Source organism: Macaca nemestrina, chromosome 10 (genome assembly GCF_043159975.1).
Source record: "Macaca nemestrina isolate mMacNem1 chromosome 10, mMacNem.hap1, whole genome shotgun sequence".
NCBI lineage: Eukaryota > Metazoa > Chordata > Mammalia > Primates > Cercopithecidae > Macaca > Macaca nemestrina.
Window position 1 is genome coordinate 67009150 of NC_092134.1, and position 16046 is coordinate 67025195.

The 16046-nt window shown below is 39.4% G+C and overlaps 1 protein-coding gene across 28 annotated transcripts in view; it reads left to right on the forward strand.

Annotated features, from left to right (window-relative positions):
* LOC105473429 (glutamate receptor interacting protein 1) overlaps positions 1 to 16046 on the forward strand; it is a 711108-nt gene that overhangs the window by 639698 nt on the left and 55364 nt on the right. For all 28 annotated transcript variants that reach the window (XM_071071489.1, XM_071071493.1, XM_011727248.3 and 25 more), the window contains one exon: positions 13470 to 13615. In XM_071071489.1, the coding sequence (XP_070927590.1) occupies positions 13470 to 13615 (146 nt within the window). The remainder of the gene's footprint in view (positions 1 to 13469; positions 13616 to 16046) is intronic.

Below are 16046 nucleotides of genomic sequence, written 5' to 3' on the forward strand. Positions count from 1 at the left end.
TTCCAATTCAGGACTTAAAAATTTCAACCTATTATCACAATTATTTTATTAAATAAATACTTTATTTTATTTTTGAGACAGAGTGTCTCCTCTGTCACCCATGCTGGAGTGCAGCAGTATGATCTCGGCTTACTGAAACCTCTGCCTCCTGGGTTCATGTGATTCTCCTGCCTCAGCCTCCCAAGTAGCTGGGATTACAGGTGCGCACCACCATGCCTGGCTAATTTTTGTATTTTTTTACTAGAGACGGGTTTTCGCCATGTTGGCCAGGCTGGTCTCAAACTCCTGACCTCAGGTGATCCACCCACCTCAGCCTCCCAAAGTGCTGGGATTACAAGTGTGAGCCACCACATCCAGCCCAAGAAATACTTTAACATTAGAAAAGTAGGAAGGACATTGTATGAGTTTAGAAATGTATGTACAGGCTCCACTGCTATGACAAAGAGACATCTAAAGACAGTGGATCAAACAAGACAGAAGTTTCTCTCTTAAAACAGTTGGGAGATAGGCAGGCAATCCAGGGCTGAGGGAGCCATCCCAGCAGCTTGTCAGTTATTACCATTTTTTTTTAATTTTTAATTTTTGTGGGTATATAGTTGGTATATATATTTATGGGATACAAGAGATATTTTGATAAGGCATGCAATGCATAGTAATTACATCATGGAGAATAGGGTACCCATCCCCTCAAGCTTTTATCCTTTGTGTTACAAGCAATCCAATTATACTCTTTTAGTTATTTTTAAGTGTGCAGTTAAATTACTACTGACCATAGTCACCCTGTTGTGCCATCAAATACTAGGTCTTATTCATTCTATTTTTTTTTTGTACCCATTAACCATCCCTACTTTCCCCACCCTGACCCCCCCACTACCCTTCCTAGCCTCTGGTAACAATCCTTCTACTCTCTATCTCCATGAGTTCAATTATTTTGATTTTTAAATACCATAAATAAGTGAGAACATGTGATGTTTGTATTTCTGTGCCTAGTTTATTCCACTGAACATAATGACCACCAGTTCCATCTAATGCATTGCAAGTGACAGGATCTTGTTCTTTTTTATGCCTGAATGGAACTCTGTTGTATATATGTATCACATTTCTTTTATCCATTTATCTCTCAATGGACACTTATGTTGCTTCCAAATCTTGGCTGTTGTGAACAGTGCTGCAGCAAACATAGGAGTTCAGATATCTCTTCAATATTCTGATTTCCTTTCTTTTGGGTATATACCCAGCAGTGGGATTGCCGGATCATATGGTAGCTCTCTTTTTAGTTTTTTGAGGAACCTCCAGCTATTTTTATGGTGGTTGTACTAATTTACATTCCCATCAACAGAGTATACAGGTTTCCCTTTCCTCCACATTCTCTCCAGCATTTGTTATTGCCTGTCTTTTGGATAAAAACCACTTTAACTGGGGTCAGATGATATCTCATTGTAGTTTTGATTTGCATTTCTCTGATGACCACTGATGTTGAGCATCTTTTCATATGCCTGTTAGCCATGTGTATGTCTTCTTTTTAGAAATGACTATTCAAATATTTTGGTCATTTTTTAATAGGATTACTAGATTTTTTTTCCTATAGACTTGTTTGAGCTCCATGTATATTCTGGTGATTAATCCCTTGTCAGATGGATAGTTTGCAAATATTTTATCCTGTTATGTGAGCTGTCTCTTCACTTTGTTGATTTTTTTTCTTTGCTATGAAAAAGCTTTTTCACTTGTTGTGATCCCATTTGTCCATTTTGCTTAGGTTGCCCACGCTTGTGAGGTATTAAGACATATTTGCCCAGACCAATGTCCTGGAGAGTTTCCCCAATGTTTTCTTGTGGTAGTGTCATAGTTTGAAGTCTTAGATTTAAGTTGTTAATCCACTTTGATTTGACTTTTGTATATGACAAGAAATAGCTGTCTAGTTTTATTCTTCTGCATGTTAATATTCCGTTTTCCCAGCACCATTTATTGAAGAGATTGTCTTTTCCCCAGTGTATGTTCTAGGCACCTTTGTCAAAAATGAGTTCACTGTAGGTATGTGGATTTGTTTCTGGGTTCTCTGTTCTGTTCCATTGGTCTATGTGTATATTTTTATGCCAGTACCATGGTGTTTGGGTTCTATATGTCTGTAGTATAATTTGAAGTCAGATAATGGGATTCTTCCAATTTTGTTCTTTTTGCTCAGGATGGCATTGGGTATTCTAGGTCTTTTGTGGCTCACTATAAATTTTAGGATACTTTTATCTATTTCTGTGAAGACTGTCATTGGTATTTTGATACAGATAGCATTGAATATGTAGATTGCTCTGGGTAGTATGGACATTTTAACAATATTGAGTCTTCTGGTTTATAAACATGTATTTTTTTTTTCTATTCTTTTGCGTGCTCTTCAATTTCTTTCATCAGCGTTTTACAGTTTTCATTGTAGCTCTTTCACTTCTTTCATTAAGTTAATTTCTACGTATTTGATTTTATTTGTGGCTCTTGTAAATGGGATTGTGTCTTTAATTTCTCTTTCAGGTTGTTCACTGTTGGCATATAGAAATGCTACTGATTTTTGTATTATTGATTTTGAAGCCTGCAACTTTACTGAATTTTTTTAATCAGCTCTAATAGTTTTTTTTCGTGGAGTCTTCAGGTTTTTCCAAATGTAAGATCATGTCATCTGCAAACAAGGATAATTTGACTTCTTCCTTTCCAATGTTGATATGCTTTTTTCTTTCCCTTGTGGGATTGCTCTAGCTAGGACTTCCAGTACCATGTTGAATAACAGTGGTGACAGTGAGCATCCTTGATGTGTACCAGATCTTAGAGGAATGGAATGGCTTTCAGTTTTTCCTCATTCAGTATGATACTAGCAGCAGCTGTGTTGTATATGGCTTTTATTATGTCGAGGTATATTTCTTCTATACCCCAGTTTTTTGAGGATTTTTATCCTGAGGGATGTTAAATTTTTTTCAAATGCTTTTTCAGCATCAATAGAAATGATCATGTGATTTCTGTCCTTTATTCTATTGACATGATGTGTCTCACTGATTGATTTGCATAGCTTGCACCATCTTTGAATCTCGGGGTTGTGATCCAGCTTGGTTGTGAATCATCTTTTTAATGTATTTGTGACTTCACTTTGCTAGTATTTTGTTAAGGATTTTTGCATTAATGTTCATTAGAGGTTTTTGGCCCATAGTTTTCATTTTGTTTTTCTTTCGCGTGTGTGTGTGTGTGTGTGTGTGTGTGTGTGTGTGTGTATCTTTGTCTGATTTTGTTATCATGGTAATACTGGCCTCATAGAATGAGTTTGGAAGGATTTCCTCCTCCTCTGTTTTTCAGAATAGTTTGAGCAGGATTGATATTAGTTCTTTAAATGTTTGATAGAATTAGGCAGTGAAGCCATTGGGTCCCAGGTTTTCCTTACTTGGAAGCTTTTTATTATGACTTCAATCTTGTTACTTATTACTGGTCTGTTCAGGTTTTGAATTGCATCATAGTTCAATCTTGGTACATTGTATGAGTCTAGAAATTTATTCATTTCCTCTAGCTTTTCTAATTTATTGGCATATAGTTGCTCATAGTAGCCACTAATGATTCTTTGAATTTCTGTGATATCAGTTCTAATGTCTCCTTTTTCATCTCTGACTTTATTTAGTTGGGTTTTCTCCTTTTTTTATTTTTGTTATTAGTCTGGCTAAAGCTTTGTCCATTTTGTTCACCTTTTAAAAAACATTTTGTTTCATTGATCTTGGCATTGTTTTCTTCTTTTCAAATTCATTTATTTTTGCTCTGATCTTTGTTATTTATTTTCTACCACTAATTTTGGGTGCAGTTTGCTCTTGTTTTTCTGATTCTTTAAGATGCATTGTTAGTTTATTTATTTGATGTCTTTGTTCTTTTTTGATGTAGGCACTTACAGTTAAACATTTCCTGCTTAGTGCTGCTTTTGCTGTATCCCATTGGCTTTAGTATGTTGTGTTTCCATTATCATTTGTTTCAATACATTTTTTAACTTTCTTACTAATTTCTTCATTGGCCCACAGGTCACTCAGAAGCATGTTGTTTCATTTCCATGTGTTTGTATAGTTTAAAAAATTCCTCGTGGTTTTTTGTTTTCTTCAAATTTTATTTTAAGTTCCAGGGTACATGTGCAGGATGTGCAGGTTTGTTACATTGGTAAACATGTGCCATGGTTTGCTGCACAGATCAACCTATCTTCTAGGTATTAAGCCCAGTACCCATTAACTATTCTTCCTGATGGTCTCCCTCCCATCATCTCACCCATGAGAGGCCCCACTGTGTGTTGTTGCTTCCAGTGTGTCCATGTGTTCCCGTTGTTCAGCTCCCACTTATAAGTGACAACAAGCAGTGTTTGGTTTTCTGTTTCTGTGTTAGTTTGCTGAGGATAAAGGCTTCCAGCTCTATCCATGTACCTGCAAAGGACATGATCTCATTCCTTTTTATGGCTGCATAGTATTCCATAGTGTATATGTATCACATTTGCTTTATCCACTCTATCATTAATGGGCATTTGGGTTGATTCCATGTATTTGCTATTGTCAATAGTGCTGCAATGGACATACACATGCATGTATCTTTATAATAGAATAATTTACATTCCTTTGGATATATACCCAGTAATGGGATTGCTGGGTCAAATGGTATTTCTGCTTCTAGATCTTTGAGGAATTGCCACACTGTCTTTCACAATAGTTGAACTAATTTACGTTCCCACCAACCGTGTAAAAGCATTCCTTTTTCTCTGCAGTCTCACCGACATCTGTTGTTTCTTTACTTCTTCATAATTGCCATTCTGACTGGCATCAGATGATATCTCATTGTGATTTCAATTTGTGTTTCTCTAATGATCAGTGATGATGAGCTTTTTCTCATATGTTTGCTGACTGCATGAATATCTTCTTTTGAGAAGCGAAGTTCTTTATAGACTCTGGATATTAGCCCTTTGTCAGATGGATAGATTGGGAAAATTTCCTCCCATTCTGTAGGTTGTCTGTTCACTCTGATGATAGTTTCTTTTGCTGTGCAGAAGCTCTTTAGTTTAATTAGATCCCATTTATCAATGTTTGCTTTTGTTGCCATTGCCTTTGGCATTTTTGTCATGAAATCTTTGCCTGTGCCTATGTCCTAAATGGTATTGTCTAGATTTTCTTCTAGGGTTTTTATAGTTTTGGGATTTAGATTTAAGTCTTTAATCCATCTTATTTTATTTTATTTTATTTTATTTTATTTTATTTTATTTTATATAAAGTGTAAGGAAGGGGTCCAGTTTCAGTTTTCTTTGTATGGTTAGCCAGTTCTCACAGTGCCATTTATTAAATAGGGAATCCTTTTCCCATTGCTTGTTTCTGTCAGATTTGTTGATGATCAGATAGTTATGGGTGTTTGGTCTTATTTGTGAGTTCTGTATTCTGTTCCTTCGGTCTATATGTCTATTTTTGTGCCAGTACCATGCTGTTTTGGTTACTGTAGCCTTGTACTATAGTTTGAAGTTGGGTAGTATGATGCCTCCAGCTTTGTTCTTTTAGCTTAGGATTGGTTTGGCTATACGAGCTCTTTATTGATTCCACATGAATTTTAAAACAGTTTTTTTCTAATTCTGTCAAGAATGTCAAAGGTAGTTTAACAAGCATGGCATTAAATCTATAAATTACTTTGGGCAGTGTGGTCATTTTCACGATGTTGACTTTTTCTGTCCATGAGCATGGAATGTGTTTCTATTTGTCTGTGTCCTCTCTGATTTCTTTGAACAGTGGTTTGTAGTTCTCCCTGAAGAGGTCCTTCACTTCCCTTATTAGCTGCATTCCTAGGTATTTTATTCTCTTTGTAGCAATTGTGAATGGGAGTTCTTTGATTATTTGGCTCTCTGCTTGCCTGTTGTTGGTGTATAAGAATGCTAGTGATTTTTGCATGGTGATTTTGTATGTTGAGACTTTACTGAAGTTGCTTATCACAGCTTGGGAAGCTTTTGGGCTGAGATGATGGGGTTTTTTAGATATAAGATCATGTCATCTGCAAAGACAATTTGACTTCCTCTCTTCTGATTTGAATACCCTTTATTTTTTTCTCTTGCCTGATTGCCCTGGTCAGAACTTCCAATATACTATGTTGAATAGGAGTGGTGAGAGGGCATCCTTGTCTTGTGCTGGTTTTCAAGGTGAATGCTTCCAGATTTTGCCCATTCAGTATGATATTGGCTGTGGGTTTGTCCTATATGGCTTTTACTATTTTGAAGTATGCTCCTTCAATACCTAGATTATTGAGAGTTTTTAAATGAAGGGATGTTGAATATTATTGAAGGCCATTTCTGCGTCTATTGAGATAATTATGTGGTTTTTGTCTTTAGTTCTGTTTATATGTTGAATCACATTTATTGTTTTGTGTATGTTGAACCAACCTTGCATCCCAGGGATGAAGTCAACTTGATCATGGTGGATAAACTTTTTAACGTGCTGCTGGATTCAGTTTGCCAGCATTTTATTGAGGATTTTTGCATCCATGTTTATCAAGGGCATTAGCCCAAAGTTTTTTCTCATTGTTGAATATCTCTCCCAGGTTTTGGTATCAGCATGATACTGGCCTCATAAAATGAGTTAGGGACAAATTCCTTATTTTCAATTGTTTGGAATAGTTTCAGAAGAAATAATACCAGCTCATCTTTGTACCTCCGTTAGAATTCAGCTGTAAATCCATGTGGTCCTGTGATTTTTTTGGTTGGTAGACACTATTTATTACTGTCTCAATTTCAGAACTCTTTATTGGTCTGTTTGTTCTCATTAGTTTCAAATAATTTCTTGATTTCTGCCTTAATTTTATTATTCACCCGAGGGTCACCTGGGGGCAGGCTGTTCAATTTCCAAAGTAGTAGTGTGGTTTAGAGCAAATTTCTTAATCTTGAGTTTAATTTGATTGTGCTGTGATTTGAGAGACTGTTATGATTTCAGTTATTTTGCATGTGCTGAGGAATGTTTTACTTCCAATTATGTGATCGATTTTAGAGTAAGTGTCATGTGTCAATGAGAAGAATATATATTCTGTTGTTTTGGAGTGGAGAGTTCTGTAGCTATCTATCAGGTCCACTTGATCCAGAGCTGAGTTCAAGTCCTGAATATCTTTGTTAATTTTCTGTCTCAATGATCTGTCTAATATTGTCAGTGGGGTGTTACAATCTCCCACTATCACTGTGTAGGAGTATAAGTTTCTCTGTAGGTCTCTAAGAACTCTCTTTATGAATCTGGGTGCTCCTGTATTGGGTACATATACATTTAGGATACTTAGCTCTTCTTGTTGAATTGAACCTTTTCTTCTGTCTTTGTTGGTTTAAAATCTCTTTTCTCACAAACTAGGAGTGCAGGCTCTTCTTTTTTCAGTTTTTCATTGCTTGGTAAATTTTCCTCCATCACTTTATTTTGAGCCTATGTGTGTCACTGCATATGAGAAAGGTCTCTTGAAGACAGCATACCAATAGGTCTTGGCGCTCTCTTTATCCAGTTTGCCATTCTGTGTCTTTTAACTGGGGCATTTAGCCTGTTTACATTTAAGTTTAGTGTTGATATGTGTTAATTTGATCCTGTCGTCATGATGCTAGCTGGTTATTTTGTAAACTTGTTTATGTGGTTGCTTCTTAGTGTCACTGGTCTGTGTATTTCAGTGTGTTTTTGTAGTGGCTAGTAATGGTTTTTCCTTTCCATATTTAGCACTTCCTTCAAGAGCTCTGGCAAGGTAGGCCTGGTGGTGATGAATTCCCTCAGCATTTAGTTGTCAGAAAAGGATCTTATTTCTCCTTTACTTATGAAGTTTAGTTTGGCCAGATATGAAATTCTGGATTGGAAATTATTTTCTTTTAGAATGTTGAATATTGGCCCCCAAACTCTTCTGGCTTGTAGGTTTCTGTAGAGGTCTGATGTTGGTCTGATGGGCTTCCCTTTGTAGGCATCCTGGCTTTTCTTTCTGGCTCCCCTTAACATTTTTTTCGTTCATTTTGACCTTGGAGAATCCAATGAGTTTGTGTCTTGGGGTTGATCTTCTCATGTAGTATCTTACTGAGGTTCTCTGGATTTCCTATATTTGAATGTTGGCCTATCTTGCTAGGCTTGGGAAGTTCTCCTGGATTATATCCTGAAGTATGTTTTCCAACTTGGTTCTGTTCTCCCCATCTCCTTCAGGTACCCCAATCAGTCATAGATTTGGTCTTTTTACATAATCCCATACTTCTTGGAGGTTTTGTTTATTCCTTTTTATTCTTTTTTCTCTATTCTTGTCTGCCTGTCTTATTTCAGAAAGATAGTCTTCAACTCTGAGATTCTTTGTTCCACTTAGTCTGTTTGGCTATGGACACTTGTGATTGCATTGTGAAGTTATCATGTTGTGTTTTTCAGCTCCGTAAGGTCATTTATGTTTCTCACTAAACTGGCTATTCTAGTCATCAGCTTCTGTAATGTTTTATTATGATTCTTAGCTTATTTGCATTGTGTTAGAGTATGCTCCTTTAGTTCAGTGAAGTTCATTATTACCCACCTTTTGAAGCCTACTTCTGCCAATTCAGCCATCTCAGCTTCAGCCCAGTTCTGTGCCCTTGCTGAAGAAGTATTGCAGTTATTTGGAAGAGAAGAGGCACCCTGGCATTTTGAGTTTTCTGCAATTTTATGTTGATTCTTTCTCATCTTTGTGGGCTTATCTGCCTTCAATCTTTGAGGTTGCTGACCTGTGAATGGAGTTTTTGTGGGGTCTTTTTATTGATGATGTTACTGTTGTTGCTTTCTGTTTATTTGTTTTTCTTTTAACAGTCAGGCCCCCCTTCTGTAGTGCTGTTGCGGTTTGCTGGGGGTCCACTATAGACCCCAAGCCTGGGTCCCTCCTGCACCTGGATGTATCACCAGTGAAGGCTACAAAACAGCAAAGACGGGAGCCTGCTCCTTCCTCTGAGAGCTCTGTTCCAGAGGGGCACTGACCTGATGCCTATCTGGTGACCTGGAGACCCCTGTTGGGAGGTCGCACCCAGTCAGGAGGAACGGTATCAGGAACCTGCTTAAAGAAGCAGTCTGCCTGCTCCTTGACAGAGCAGGTGCTCTGTCCTTTGGGGAACCACCCTCATCCAGACCGCCCAGACTCTTCAGAGCCAGCAGGCAGGAAAGGTTAAGTCAACTGAACCAGAGAGACCATGGCTCCCCCTCCTGCAAGGGGCTCCATCCCAAGAAGATCATAATTCTGTCCATAAAACCTTGGCTTAGAGTGAATTTCTTAACCTTGAGTTTAATTTGATTGTGCTGTGGTCTGAGAGACTGTTATGATTTCAGTTATTTTGCATCTGTAGTTGCTGAAATTCCCACAGGTGGTCTATAAGGTTCTTGTACTTGAATATAGATACCTTTCTCTATGTTTGGGAAGTTCTCTGTTATTATCCCTTTGAATAAAGTTTCTACCCCTATCTGTCTCTCTACTTCATCTTTAAGGCCTGTAATTCTTAGATTTGGCCTTTTGAGGCTATTTTTTAGATCCTGTAGGTGTGCGCCATTGTTTGTTTGTTTGTTTGTTTTGAGACGGAGTCTCACTTTGATGCCCAGGCTGGAGTGCAGTGGCGCAATCTTGGCCCACTGCAACCTCTGCCTCCTGGGTTCAAGCAATTCTCCTGCCTCAGCCTCCCAAGTAGCTGGGATTACAGCCACACACCACCATGACCAGCTTTGTGTGTGTGTGTGTGTGTGTGTTTGTACTTTTAGTAGAGACGGGGTTTCACCATGTTGCCCAGGCTTGTCTCAAACTCCTGACCTCAAGTTATCTGCCTACCTCGGCCTCCCAAAGTGCTGGGATTATGGGTGTGAGCCACCATGCCTGACCCAGTTTTTTGTGTTTTTTTTTTTGTTGTTGTTGTTTTTTCTTTTTTCTTTTGTCTTCTCTGGCTATGTATTTTTAAATATCCTGTCTTCAAGCTTACTAATTCTTTCTTCTGCTTGATCAATTATGTTGTTAAGAGACTCTGATGCAATTTTTTAATGTGTCAATTGCATTTTTCAACTCCAGAATTTCTGCTGGATTTTTTTTTTAATTATTTCAATCTCTTTGTTGAATTTATCTAATAGAATTCTGAATTTGTTATCTGTATTATCACAGACTCAAAACTTCATTGTTTCCTCAAAACAGTAATTTTGAATTCTCTGTATGAAAGACCACATATCTCTATTTCTCTGTGATTGGTTTTTCGTGCCTTATTTAGTTCACTTGGTGAGGTCATGTTTTCCTGGATGGTCTTGATGCTCGTGAATGTTCATTGGTGTCTGAGAACTGAAGAGTTAAGTATTTATTATAGTCTTTGCAGTCTGGGCTTGTTTGTACCTGTCCTTCTTGGGAAGGCTTTCCAAGTATTTGAAGGGACTTGCGTGTTGTGATCTAAGTTTTTGGTCACTTCACCTGTATCTCCATTAGGGGGCGCCCCAAGTCCAGTAACACTATGGCTCTTGCAGACTCAAAAATACTGCATTGGTGGTCTTGGGTAAGATCCAGAAGAATCTGGATTACTAGGCAGAGACTCTTGTTCTCTTCCCTTTCTTCCAAACAGATACAGTCTCTCTCTCTGTGCTGAGCTACCTGAAGCTGAGGGGTGAGGGGGTGACACAAGCACCCCTGTGGTCACCACCACTGGGACAATGCTGGTTCAGACCTAAAGCCAATATGATACTAGGTCTCAAATAAGGCTGCCGGTAAACCCTTATCTGGCTACTGCTAGTCCATGTTCACTCAAGGGCCAAAGGCTCTATAATCAGCAGGTGGCAAAGCCAGGCAGGATAGTATCCTTCTTTTCAGGGCAGTGAGCTCCCCCCTGGCCCCTTGCAGGTCTAGAGATGGCATCCAGGAGCCTGGTCCTGGAGACCAAAACCTTAGGAATCTACCTGGTGCTCTATTCTACTATAGCTGAGCTGGCACCCAAGCCACAAGACGAAGTCTTTCCCATCCTTTCTACAAGGAAAGAAGTCCCTCCCCATGGCCACCACTGCTCCAGGCCCATGGCAAGTACTGCCTGACTATTGCCGATGTTCACTCAAGGCCCAAAGGCTCTTTAGTCAGCTTGTGGCAAATGCTGCCAGGGCTGGGACTCTTCTTTCAAGGCAGTGGGCTCCCTTCTATCCCAGAGCAGGTCCACAAACATCCAAGAGCTAAGGCCTAGAATCAGGGACCCCAAGAGCCCACTTGGTACTCTACCCCACTGTTGCAGAGCTGGTACCTAAGCTGCAAGTCCTTTTTACTGTTTCCTTTGCTTTTCTCAAGCAGAAACAGCCTCCCCATAGCCACCACAGCTGGGAATGTGCTGGGTCACACCTAAAGCCAGCACAACTCAGTCTCACCTAAGGCCCACAGCAAGTACTACCTGGCTACTGCTGCTGATTTTATTTTTTTATAATATTTGATTTTATTTATTTTTTGAGACAGAGTTTCATTCTGTTGCCTAGGCTGGAGTGCAGTGGTGTGATCTCAGCTCACTGCAACCTCCACCTCCCAGGCTCAAGTGATTCCCCTACCTCAGCCTCCCGAATAGCTGGGGTTACAGGTGTGTGCCACCACGCCTGGCTAATTTTTGTATTTTTTGTAGAGATGGGGTTTCACCATGTTGGCCAGGCTGGTCTTGAACTTCTGGTCTCAAGTGATCCACCCACCTTGGCCTCCCAAAGTGCTGGGATTGCAGGCATGAGCCGCTGCACCCAGCCATGCTGCTGATTATTCAGGGCCCAAGGGATATTTAGTCAGGAGGTGATAAATGTTGCCAGGACTGGGTCCTTCCCTTCAAGGCAGCAGGTTCCCTTCTGGCCCTGGGTGTGTCTAGAAATGTTGTCTGGGAGCTAAGGCCTGGAAAAGGGGCCTTAGGACTCTGCCCGGTGCCCTGTCATACTATGGCTGAGCTGATATCAAAGTTGCAAGACAAAGTCTTCTTTAGTCTCTCCTCTCCTCTACTCAGGTAGAGTGAAGATTTCTCCAGGAGTTGTGAGCTATACTGTGTAGGGCTAGGGGAGGGGTGTTGCAAGCACTCACTTAGCCACCCCAGCTAGTTTCTCATTAGGTCACATGCCCCCCAAGTCTACTGGCTCTGAGCTCAGCACAGCAGCAGGACTTGTCCAGGAATTGCAGTCCTTGTGGCTTTAAACTGTCTTTTGACTTTATTTAGTACCCGAGAACACTTTAGCGTGCAGCAGTGAGGCGTGCTGGAACTCAAGTTCTGACCACTGGAATAGGTGATTCCCCTGTGCCTAGGGCTAATCTAAATGTTCCCTCTGTGGATATCAGCTGACTTCTGCCCAGTGTTGCTTTCCGCTGTGACAGGGTAGCACTGAGTTTCAATGCAGTCTCTCCCTCACTGTGTTCTCCCTCCCACAAGTGCACAGTTTTTCTCTCTATGCCATGTGGCTGCTGCAGAAGGGGTGGGGAAGGGGCTGGCATCATCAGTTCAAGACCTTCTTTCCTACCCTCTTCAGTGCCTCTTTCAATGATATGAAGTTAAAACCAGGTACTGTGATTGCTCACCTGATTTTTGGTTCTTATAAAGGTGCTTTTCGATATGGATAGTTGTTAAATTTGGTGTTCCTGCAAGGAGGACAGTCAGTGGAGGCTTCTCTTCAGCCACCTTGCTCCACCTCCCTCCTGCTACCATTTTCTAGCTATAGGCAGGAGGTGGGGAGAGTCCCCAGAGAGTCTGGGGCATGCATTTTTAGAGGGTAACTTAAAAGAAGGGAAAAGAGAATGGGTGCTGGGAAACAATCAGCAGTCTCTGGCACAGACATAATGCATAAAAGGCTATTCTTACAAATCTGTGTATATATACATATATGCACGTAGAAACAGGTACATACTACATTCACATTATTTTTTTCGTTTCATTATGGACCTTAAAAATTTTCAACAGACCTACCCTGGTCCACAGCCAGTTTTAGAGTCCCAGTGGCCACTTTCCAAATAAGCTATGGATTCATCTGTAAATTTTCTTGCTACTTCGGCCATAGTAAGTTTCCAGATGCAAGTGGAAATAGCAGAGGTTCAAGCCTTAGGCTTCCACTAACTCTGTTACACCTTGCCTTCTCTCATTCTCTCAGCGCTCTCCTAATAACTGGACTACCAAGGATCAAAAGTAATACAACAATATGGAGAAACACAAGGATACCCGGGTCTATGCAGACCCTCGCCCATTACCTCCCTTCCTAGGAATTGTATGCTTCCTGAGTGACACTTATATATGTTCTTGTTTAATTGAAAAAAGTATAAGAAAAAATGGTTTTAATACTCTGCAATTTAATGTCATGGCAGGCAACCCAAATAAGACTAGAAGAAGGGAGGGAGTTGTCAATAAAGTACAATTTAAAAACAGTTGAACCTCTTTTCCTCTAAAGACTACCACAGTGCTACATTATGCTTAATGCCTCTTTAAATGGCCTAGTTAAGTGCTCATCATTAGTCGTGTGTTACTATGCATTCACTAACAGAACTGGGACCCTGGAACTTGGGGATAAATTGCTCGCAATAGATAATATCCGGCTGGACAACTGTTCCATGGAAGATGCAGTTCAGATCCTCCAGCAATGTGAAGACCTGGTGAAGCTCAAAATCCGCAAAGATGAAGATAATTCAGGTATTGAGAGCATCCTTAGTTAAAACTGATTTTTCGAAATGCCCATCTGTCACCAAAGATATTAGATCTTGATATTTTACATACAACAGCTGGCTAGTGATGTGGCAGCAGTGTTTCACAGCTAGAAGAGTCTTTAAATTTTGTGTTGAGAGTGTAGTACGAATTTTAAATAATGATGCTTGTAAATGATATCATTAAGATAATTTCATTATACAAAACATTATAATTGCATGAAATAATTTTTAAAGATGATATCTAAATCATCGTCTAATCCCACACTAATACAGTGAAACTGGTGGTTTTCTAGTTTTTGTTGATATTCCTATGGCATAACTATAAACAAGTGGATGTTGCATTTTTTGCCTAATTTTACATTATAAACATTTGATCATTTTATAAACTCTGAATATCTATCATTTTTATTGACTGCCTGTGATTTACCTTTCTTCTCTTCTTAAATCACTATATTGCTTCCAACTGTTTCATTATTGTAAATAGTACTCTTATAGACATCTTTATACATAGATATCTTTATTCAGCTTTTCAACTTTTTTTTTCTTTTGAATTAGTTCCTGAGAAAATATTCCTAGAAGCAGGATGGCTGAGTAAGAATACAAAGGAAATGTCTATGATTCCTGAGGAGCCAGTCATGCCTTATGTTGCTTTTCAAAAGGGCTATATACATTTTTTAGGCCCTCCAATGAAACTTAGGAGGGCATAGAATCATCTGAAGCGTTTGTTAAAACACAGATCCTGGGCACCACCCCAGGTGGGACCTGAGATTCTGGATTCCTAATAAACATCCAGATGCTGCCACAGCTGTGGTGCAAGGAGCACACTTCGGGTTGCCCTGAAATACGAGACATCCTGTCTGATTATGATAAGAATATAGAGCCAATTGAAAAGTGTCCATTCATCAAAAGAGTCAGATAATGTGGGGAATTACAGAATGTGATATGGATCCATAAACATTTCATTTACAATTTTGCCAATCTTGTGGGTAAAGTCAAGGCCTTTCCTATGAACATGGTTCTGCTGATTATAGTCACAAGTCTAAATGTTTGCCTAAACCATATCCACAATATGGGTAAAGTCAAGGCCTTTCCTATGAACATGGTTCTGCTGATTATAGTCACAAGTCTTTTTGTTTGTTTGCCTAAACCATATCCACAATATATATTTTATGACTTCCAGTTTTATTTTGGTTTGGTTTGGTTTTTAATGCAGTGAGACTTTAAAGAATTTATAACAATCTGAATGCCTCCTCCACCTAGATTTTGGTCTTCCCCAGTGTTTTAGAGTTTTTCTGCTAGGTAATTAACAGTAGATTTTATGTTTGTTTGTTTGTCTGTTTTGTGTTTGTTTTGTGTGGCACACCCAGGCTGGAGTGTGCCATGGAGTGCAGTGGTGCCAACTCTGCTCACTGCAACCTCCACCTCCCAGGTTCAAGCAATCCTTGTGCCTCAGCCTCCTGAGTAGCTGGAATTACTGGCATGCATCATCTTTCCTGGCTAATTGTTATATTTTTAGTAGAGATGGAGTTTTGCCATGTTGACCAGGCTGGTCTCAAACTCCTGACCTCAATTGATCTGCCCACCTCGGCCTCCCAAAGTGCTGGGATTTCACGTGTGAGCCACTGCGCCTGGCCATAGATTTTTGCCTAACGAACCCTTATTGAATCTTTCCCAACCGTTGGATTTTATTTTCATAGAACAAGTACATTCATATTTCATAGGTTATATAAGATTAATTAAATTACATAGTTAAAATAACAAGTACAGCTGGCATAAACAGGTTTAGGAATAAACATAATTGCCTCTAAATTTTGAAGTTTACAACTCAAGCAGGAGCAGGAGCAGAAGTGCAGAGGGGCTAGATAAAGAAACATATTGCTCTGGAGCATGCCATGGCATTGATCTGTACATTTTATGATAGAGGATGAACAGCCACAATTAATTCAGTAAATTGGTTAAGTGGAGATTGGTTGAGAGAGCATCTACTGTATATAATTTCATTGCAACCAGTAATGAAGTTGTGGCAATGTTCTGGGATTTCCTTAATCAGGTCATCTAGAACTAGAGTTCATGGTTATGTCAGGCTATGTGTTTATGATTCCTATTCAAAGTAAAAAAAAAAAAAAAAAAAAAACTATAGTTGCATCCATCAGTACAATTGATGATGATGATATCCAAATATATTTTATAACCAATGTTTAAAAATATGCACAGGTTTGCACTAATTATTTTCTAAGCAACTGATTTTCTGTGCCAACATTTGCATTTCTCTCCTTACAAGCCTGCTTCAGTTGCACTTTCTTTTGGGGATTTATTTCAAAACAGGGAGTAAGCCTTTAGCATCAGCCTGGGTTCTGTCCTAGTCAAGAGGCAAAGCCCTGTGGAGAAACCTGTTTTGCATGATTTGCCCTGCTCAG